This window comes from Trichechus manatus, unplaced genomic scaffold (genome assembly GCF_000243295.1).
Source record: "Trichechus manatus latirostris isolate Lorelei unplaced genomic scaffold, TriManLat1.0 scaffold00025, whole genome shotgun sequence".
In the NCBI taxonomy this organism is placed as follows: Eukaryota; Metazoa; Chordata; class Mammalia; order Sirenia; family Trichechidae; genus Trichechus; species Trichechus manatus.
The window spans coordinates 3385756-3395336 of NW_004443961.1; the positions used below are offsets into that span (position 1 = coordinate 3385756).

General features: G+C 41.5%; 1 protein-coding gene across 1 annotated transcript in view; it reads right to left on the reverse strand.

The window, feature by feature from the left end:
* GLIS3 (GLIS family zinc finger 3) overlaps positions 1 to 9581 on the reverse strand; it is a 549271-nt gene that overhangs the window by 61274 nt on the left and 478416 nt on the right. The window contains exon 7 of the mRNA XM_023728586.1: positions 2758 to 2902. Within this exon, the coding sequence (XP_023584354.1) occupies positions 2758 to 2902 (145 nt within the window). The remainder of the gene's footprint in view (positions 1 to 2757; positions 2903 to 9581) is intronic.

A 9581-nucleotide genomic window follows, 5' to 3' on the forward strand; every position in this document is an offset into this window, starting at 1 on the left:
AAATCTATAGGTTAAAGCTATCAGTGCCTACAACAGGAAACTGAGTCTTACTTCTACCCTCATTGACTCTCCAATCCAACTGGACAGATAAACCACAGATACAAGAAGTGTTATAGAAACAAGGCAAAATTTGGATAGCAGATGTTGGAAAGACATCACAAAGATGCTTTGCTAAATGTTTCCCTTTAAATCTCCTTTTGTACCCTGAGTCTGGCCTCCTTCTGTCCTTGCCCGCTCCACCAATTCCAAGTTCCTCTGTCTTCTTTTCACCTCTGGTGAATTCCATGCAAAGCAGTGATTGTGAAGATAATACAAGTAATAACTATTGTATTTTTATAATGTGCTATGCCTTTTTAAAGACTTTTCTATACATCATGCTGTTTGATTTTCACAATTCTCTTGTAAAGCTTAACCTGTAGGGAAATGTACGTTCCCATTTTGAATCCTCCAATAAAATCTCTTACTTAACGGCCACTTTTGGGGAGCTGACTATATAAGGCATTTTTATAAAAAAACTATTTCTACCCTTACAATTCTGCAAGATGTCCCAAGACAGCAAATATACCGGACTTAATAATGCAGCAAATGTATAGTAAAATAAATACTAACAATAAAATATATATATAAATTTACATTAAAGTAAGTTATGAACTATCTCACAAAATACATTAAATCCTATATGGATTTAACACGGTACTGTTTATTATATACCATGAATACACCATAGGCTGCCAGAAGAATGAACAAATTGATCTTAGAAGAAATACAACCAGAATGCTCCTTAGAAGTGAGGATGGTGAGACTTCAGCTTGTGTACTTTGGACACAGCATCAGACAACATCAATCACTAGAAAAGGACACCATGTTTGGTAAAGTAGAGGGTCAGCGAAAACGAGGGAAACCTTCAGTGAGAGGGACTGACACAACAGCCACAGCAACGGACTCAGACACACCAACAATCACAAAGACGGTGCAGCATCGGGCAACGTTTCACTCTGTCGTACATAAGGTCGCCATGAGTCAGAGCTGACTCGATGGCAACCAATAACGACATTTATTACAGAAAGTGATGATACTGTAAGAGAGAAACTCTCACCTTCCAGCAATATATGATTTCAAAATGCCTACTCTTAAAAAAAATCCTTATTTTCCTTCTACAATCCCCTATAACATCTGAACAAAACATCTCCATTTTTCTGAAAACTCTAAAATTACAGTCAAAATTGCATAAGTCAGTAGTATTCATAACCTCTAAAATATACACTAATTATTTTATAACTCAATGGAAGTGGTACAGATAAAATTCCCTCCTTCTTGCCTATTTCTCTTGTTCCTTCCCCATTAACTCCTCACGTGATGGGTGGTTTCTGCAGGACTCAAATATCCCAACCACACTGGCCTCTGATGTCTTCATGGCTTAGGTCATTAGCAAAGGTCATGTTTTATTAAATCTGTAGTACAGTTTCAGCTTGGAATTTGTGTGAGCATCCACAGGGCAGATCTTTTTCCATAGAACATTCTTTGTTAGTGAGTGGACTCTCTGCCAAGACCAGGCACTGGTCCAGACCATCCATAATCCTGCAGACTCACTAATTGTAGGCTTATCTGCTTCATTAGCTCATCCCAGGAGCTGACGAGAAGATCAACACGGGCATTAAGCCTGGGAAGTGGCATTCATACCACGATCCATGGGCTATGAAATACTTCTCCCTCCGATCAGCAAATAAATCGCCTAAATTTACAGGCTGTCCAGGGGCATTGTCTATCTGGGGTATAGGACCTCTGAGCAAAAGGGCAGAAAATACAATGAGCCATCCTTGAGAACTGCTTGTGGAGCCCCAGTCTTTTTGTTAGATCACTAAATGACTCTCAGGTTATCTCAGGAGCAGACCAAGGCTCCCAGGATTTTCAGAATAGCAGAGAAGTGAGCACTTCAATTTCAAATCGTCCTCAGCATGGCCTCAAGTGATACGTGGTTGCGTTAACCTAGAGCGCTATTTTCTTCCACAAAAATCAAAGCCTTTTCAGGCAAGCCTTTCCAATCAAGCTCCATCTTATCAACCTGAAAGGTGTGTTTCAATAAGGAAAGCCAACACTTTAGGAAACATGCAAGACTGGTGTGTGTCAGAACTAGCATCTACCCTGTTCATCTCGATGCTATGCAAACTGTCACTCTCTTGGGATTTTACAAATCATCACCTACTAAACCAGTTGCCATCAAGTCGATTCCAACTCGTGGCAACCCCATGTGTATCAGAGTACAGCTGTGCTCCAGAGTTTCCAATGGCTGGTTTTATGGAAGTAGATAACCCAGCCTTTCATCCAAGACACCTCTTGGTGGACTTCAACCACCAATCTTACAGTCAGCAGCTTAGCGTGTTAACCATCTGCATGACCCAGGGACTTCCTGCAGCCCGTGTTGCTGTTGTTGTTAGTTGCCATGGAGTCGATTCCAACTCACGGCGACCCCACGCGTGCAGTGTAGAATTGCTCTATACAGCTTCCAAGGCTCTGACCTGTCAGAAGTGAATCACTAGGCCTTTCTTCAGAGGTACCTCTGGGTGGACTTGAACTGCCAACCTTATGGTTAGCGGCCAAGCACGTTAACCATTTGCACCACCCAGGGACTCCCTGCAGCCCAGAGATAGAGCAAAATGCAGATGGTTTTAGGAAGAGTTTTCCTCCCGTGAGCAGTCCCAGAGTGAAGGGCCTACAGAAGGGTAGTTGATGGAGTTCAGCCTCCTTTGCTGTAGTTACCTGGATAGAGGTCAGGCCCGGGCCCAGGGGAGCACCCCAAGGCCCCGTCAGCAGCAGCACCGCGCGGGGAAGCGGCCGGCTGCAGGGGCTGCACGGTGAGGCAGTCCGTGAGCAGGTCCGGGTGGAGCTCCGTGCTGGACCGCAGCTAAGGGAAGGAGAAAACCAAACAAGAAGGAGAAAGAAGGTTGGTCCTTGGAATACTTGCATCAATGCAATTCTATCCACAAATAATTATCGAGCAGCAATTACGGGTCAGGTACTGAGTTTCACACAGTCGACAAAGGGCCACTTTGTGAATCCTAGTAACACCTGGCAGGGGCTTCAGGAGAAGGGAATCAGGATAATGTGGCCAGAGGCGGACTGGACCCCAGTCCTCCATATTTCCCCTCTGGGAACCTGACTTCCTATTTTATCTCCTCATATCTGCTGTGTATCTGATCAGCCGTTGTAGTGAAACCAAAAACAAACACAAGTATATTTAGTCCATATTGGAAAGTGATTATAGGGACACCGCCATGAAAGTATCTCAGAGATCTTGGAGAACTGTCCGATGAGCCTTGACGCCTATAAGCGCTGAGAGGATAAAACGACACAAGTGAAATTAAATCATGAAATATTATGAAGCGTGATTTAAAAAAATAACAATGCCGTTAGCAGCAACAAAATCTCAATAGCAAGTTACGTGAACGGCTATCAAGAAAATAACCAAAACAATTTAGATTTTCATTTTATCACACACACCAAAATAAATTCTTTTACATATTGAGGAGTTATATGTGAAAATAAAAATCGAGCCTTAAAAATGCTAGAATGACGCATAGGTGAAAATTATCTGATCTCTTTATGAAAAAAAGATTTTGTAAGCTCAACTCCCCTGGGAAAATATCACAATGGAAGATTTAGTTACATAGAAATATTAACCTTCTACTTGTACAAAAACATAATACTTTTAAAACAAACTATATTTGTTACAAATATTGCAAATGGTTATCAGCTTCAATATTTAAAAAGAGCATACCAATTGATTTTATGAAGACAACAAACACTAAAAGCTTTAAGCGCAGGGATGGAATATCCTTACTCATTCAATAAGTATTTACTGAGTATCACGCACTCCTCTAGATCCTACGGATACCACCTTTATGGAACTTATACTCCGAGGGGCAGGGAAACAGATGATGAACAAATATGTATGCGATTAAACCAGTTGCTTTCCAGTCAACTCCAACTCATGGCGACCCCATGTGTGTCAAAATAGAACTGTGCTCCATAGGGTTTTCAAAGGCTGGGATTTTGGAAGTAGATCACCTTTCTTCCCAGGTACCTCTGGGTGAACTCCAACTTCCAACCTTCCCATTAGCAGGTAAGTGTGTTAAACGTTTGTACTACCCAGGGGCTCCTCACATAACAATATGTAGCATTATTTACAGCAATACTGAAAAAATTTGGAAAATATTTAAATGTACATTATCAGGGCTAATAAATTATCTTATACCTATTGGATGGAATATCGTGCAACCATTAAAATGATGTTTATGAAGATAAAAGCAAAACACAAAATTATATACGGGTAGTCCCCAACTTACGACGTGGTTCCATTCCCATGACATTGTTGGAAGTCGGTTTTGACGTAAGTTGAGTATCTCTTTACTGATTTATTTTTTTGGTTTTCATTATTACCGCCTTTTATTATCAGAACCTTTATCAATCTAATCTTTATTTATTGGCAAGTGAATGTCTGAGAATGATTACATCAGCAAATTACATGCTGCAACATTGTATGTAGTACATATTACTAAAGATAAAATGTACAACGACAACAACGAATGGTTGTAAGTGCGGTTTGCTGTAACTCAAATACATTGTGAGTCAGGGACTACCTGTATACAAAATGATAACAATTACATAAAAACACATAGACCAAGTACTAAAAAGTAACATAACCCAATATTAACACTGGTTTTGTTCTCAGCAGCAATACTTACTATGAATTTATTTTTTAATCCCTTCTGCTTTCCAAATTTTCTACAACCCAACCATGTGCTAGAGCTGGCTCACACCAATTCAAGAGCACCAATTGTGTGCATCTTTCTCAAACTCTCTGTGTAGTGATGTCAGATTGATAGCTTGAAACTAGTCACAATAAGAATATTTACACCATGGAAACTGGCAAACACTACAAACTAGGGCGTTTTTTTAAAATAATCTGGACAGCTGGTTGTTAAACATTACTAGCACACCATAGACAATGACTATGAACCACAGTCTGATCAGAAAGAAAAACCCACACATGCACAAAACATCAGTAAATTACCACTTAGAAAGCAGTATTCCTTGGATTTTAAAAAGCTTTGTAAAGAGATGAACATATGTCCAGGTCTACATCCAAGAATATGAAATGGCACAGTGACCCTTGGTATAGGGAGGAAGCATTTAGCACATGTAGCAAATGAGACATGATTTCCTTCGCTTTGGCACTTGGGGATCTCTGACTTGGAATGTCTGCAGTTAATACCTAACCCTTTTAGGGCCTTTGGAAGGTATGTCTGTTATTTTGGTATTAACCTAACACATGCCACGCAAGAAACACTGGAAAAAATCAAGGTTTAGAATGAGTCCTGGTAATCACTTTTAATTTATGTTCCATCATTAAAATGTGATCTGGGGCCCACATGTTCTCCTCAGTGCAGACATGAGCTCTTCTCTGCTTTCTGTTACCAACTGCTCTAGAGTTTTACAGTTATCAGTACCAGTGAGGTCTTTCCAAGGAATTTCACGGCCATGGTTACTCCGGAGTCAAGACAGGCAATTCTTCCATAGCTTCAACAAGGATTCATGTTATCCAAGAGTGTGATACCATGTGACTTTGTGGTGAGAGTTAATCTGGTTTTCTCTGGGATTAGGCAAGGGTCTAGAAAGCGCTTCCTAAACCGAACAAGCCTTGAGGACCTTATGCAAAATTTCCAATGGATAGACATAGGCATACAAATGCAGCAATAATATCTAAGTGCAGTATCCTCCCTCCTCCCAGACCAATGAGCCATGAAAGGGCCTTCAAGATCACATAAGGACCTTGTTGTTGTTGGCGGCCACCGAGTCGGCTCTGACTCAGGATAACCTTCTGTATAAGAGAAGGAAACATTGCCCAGCCCTGCATCATCTTCATGATTGTTAGTACGTCTGAGCCCATTGTGGTGGCTGTTGTGTCAAGCCATCTCATCGAGCGTTTCCTTCATTTTCACTGACCCTCTTCTTTACCAAACATGATGTCCTTTTCTAGAGGTTGGTCTTTCCTGACGACATATCCAAAATAAGTGAGCAGAAGTCTCACCATCTTCACTTCTAAGAAGCACTCTGGTTGTATTTCTCCTAAGACTGATTTGTTTGTTCTTCTGGTAGTCCACAGTATAGTCAATATTCTTCACCAACACTACAATCTGAACACATCAATTCTTCTCCTGTCTTCCACTTTCACTGCCCAGCTTCCGCATGCACATGAGGTGACTGAAAAGACCATGGCGCAGCACAGTCATCCAAGTGACATCTTTGCTTTTTAAAACTTTAAACAGGTCTTTTGAAGTAGATCTGCCCAGTACAATAAGTTCAATTTCTTGACTGTTGCTTCCATGGACATTAACTGTTGATCCAAGTAGAATAAAATCATTGACACCTCAGTTTTCTCTCCATAAAATAAGTACCTGAAGCACTTACTGACGAAGGTCAAAGTCTACAGCCTTCAGTATGGATTAAGAACCTCAGACACTGTCTAGTCTAGAAATTATCTAACTGGTGAGAAGAGAGACACATAGCAGAATCTCCTGGGAGAGGATATCTTTCAATATAATACAGTTTTATATTTGGAGTAAAAACCCCAACCATTTCTAGAAAACAAATTACATATCATCTATTTCAACATCTTCTTGGTTATTCAGGATATAAAGAAACCAGAGGGAAAATTTCCAGTAGCAATGGTTCTCAAACCAGGGCATGCATCAGAATCACCTTCAGGGTCCCAGTCTCATAGCTGCTGATTCAGTAAGTCTGTGCTGTATGTCTAGCAAGGCCCCAGGTGATGCTGCTGATGTTGCTGCTGGTTTAGGGACCACAACCTGAGAACCACTGGTCTACAAGAATTCTGATGTGGAGAGAGCTGAGGTTTTTATGGTTATTGGAAAAGGAAATGAATCACAGAAATAGGGAATTATAAACCTCATATTCTTTAATGTAGGAACTGAAATCTTGTAATCTTATCTTCTTTGATTAGCTGTGGCTAATAAAAATCTTGCTGAAGCCAGAGACTGCTGGCTTTTAATTAGCAGGTGTTGGCAATCCTTTTTGACTCAAACAGTGGGAGAAGCCCATTAGATGATAAAGACGAATGCTGGGGATATTTGCAAGTCATTTGATTTGGAGATAGTAGGAAAGTAAGTTCTAACCTACGAGGGGGTGAATACCCCTTTGTGTCATATTTTTATGATGACAAGATAAAAAACATCTTGGAAATTTTGTAAGATGTCTCCTTGAGATCTCTCGACCTTAAAAGTTTAGTGTTATCTCCTGTGGAAAGTAACCATTAATTCTGGGGTGCCTACCAATTGAATTGACTCGATGGGCAATGGGTTTGGTTTGTTTATATACTAATTGGTTATCATGGAAAAGCTGCTTAAATTCCCTATATACCCATCTGGCAGTCTCCCTTCAGAACTGATAATAGTAGTTACTTGAGGTTTGTATCTTAAAAACAACTTGGATGTCAATTTTCTTTCACAGAAATAAAGAAGGTTGAAAATCTTCAATCCGCTTTAACACCTTCTCTTGTTGCTGTTGTTAGTTGCCAGTCATGCCAACCCCACGTATAACAGAATGAAACATTGCCCAGTCCGGCGCCATCTTCACGATTGCTGATGAGCTCAAGTTCATTGCTGCGACCACTATGTGTTTTGAGCGCCTTCCAATCTAGCGGGCTCATCTTCCAGCACTCTATTGGACAATATTCTGTTGCATCCATAGGGTTTTCGCTGGCTAATTTTCGGAAGTACATTGCCAGGACTTTCCTCCTAGTCTGTCTTAGTCTGGAAGCTCTGCTAAAACCTGTCTACCGTGGGTGACCCTGCTGGTATTTGAAATACTAGTGGCATAGCTTCCAGCATCACAGTCAACACTCAAGCCACTAGAGTACAGCAAACTTTACTCTTGTTCGTGGTGCCTTCGAATCGGTTCCGACTCATAGTGACCTTATGTATAATAAAATGAAATGCTGCCTGCATCATCCTCACAATCATTGCTATGTTTGAGCTCACTGTTGCAGTCACTGTGTCAATCCATCTTGTTGAGGGTCTCCTCTTTTTCGCTGACCCTCTACCTTACCAAGCATGGTGTTTTTCTCCAGGGATTGGTCCCTCGTGATAACATGTCAAAAGTAAGCAAGAAGAAGTCTCATCACCGTCACTTCTAAGGAGCATTCTGGCTGTATTTGTTCCAAGGAAGATTTCTTCCTTCTGGCAGTCCATGACATATTCAACATTCTTTGCCAATACCATAATTCAAATGCATCAATTCTTCTTCGGTCTTCCTTACTCACTTGCTTGCTGAAAGTGAAGAGGACTTGAACCACTTACTGACGAAGATCAAAGACCACAGCCTTCAGTATGGATTACACCTTAAACATAAAGACAACAAAAATCCTTGCAACTGGACCAATAAGCAACATCATGATATATGGAGAAAATATTGAAGTTGTCAGGGATTTCATTTCACTTGGATCAACAATCAATGCTCATGGAAACACCAGTCAAGAAATCAAATGATGTATTGCATTCGGCAAACCTGCTGCAAAAGACCTAACCTGCTCTCGGGCAGAGGGGGGACAAAAAAAGAGCCACAGAGAGCAAAGGGCTTGCTTGAGGCTGCATGCTCTTGGGGGAAGAAGTAGAATTTGAACGCACTTCAAGGCCTCCTGATCGTCAATTCAGCCCTTTCTAAGGGTTACTGTGCTGCAACCTCCAGGACCTTAATTCACGCTGTAACCAATGTGAAGGGTGTCCCTGCAGTTGTTCAATTCAGCGCCCTAACCATATCCCCTCCCTTAGGTCCAGAGTAGCACTGCCCTTCTTTTTCCCTCTCCTTCCTTCCTCTATCCATTGAACTAATATTTCTTGGGTCTTATCCGTATGCCAGGCACTGTTCTAGGTGCCTGAACTATATCTGATTAAAACAGAAAAAGATCCCTGCTGAAGAGTTTACACTGCAGAGGAGGGAGATAATAACTAACTAATTAAGTAACTAACTGAGTTGTATAGAAGGTGGTAAGTGCCATGGAAAAAAAGAAGGGAAGGGTAGGGGGATTGGGAGTACTGGGGGAATAATGGCCTCAACACAAAGAGATCTGAGCAAAGTCTTGATGGATTAGGGAGGATTAGCTAAGTGCATACCAAGAGGAAGAGAGTCTAAGAGGCAGGGAGTGCAGGAGGCTGATGTGGCTGGAATGGGGTGTGAGATGGGGGAAAGAAATGGTGGATGAGGTCTGAGAGGTGGGGTAAGACAACTACAGATTGTGTAGGACTCTTAGTCTTGGTGCCTCGGTGGCAAAAACAGTTAATACACTCATCTGCTAACTGAAAGGCTGGAGATTCAAGTCCACCCCGAGGTGCCTCAGAAGAAAGGCCTGGCAATCTACTTCTGAAAAATCAGCCACTGAAAAACCCTGTGGAGCACAGTTCTACTCCGACACACATGGGGCCATCATGAGTGAGAACTGACTGACTTCTGGACGTCCAGATGGAAAGAACATGCTGGCATCTGGATATGGCGGGGTGGAGTTCAGG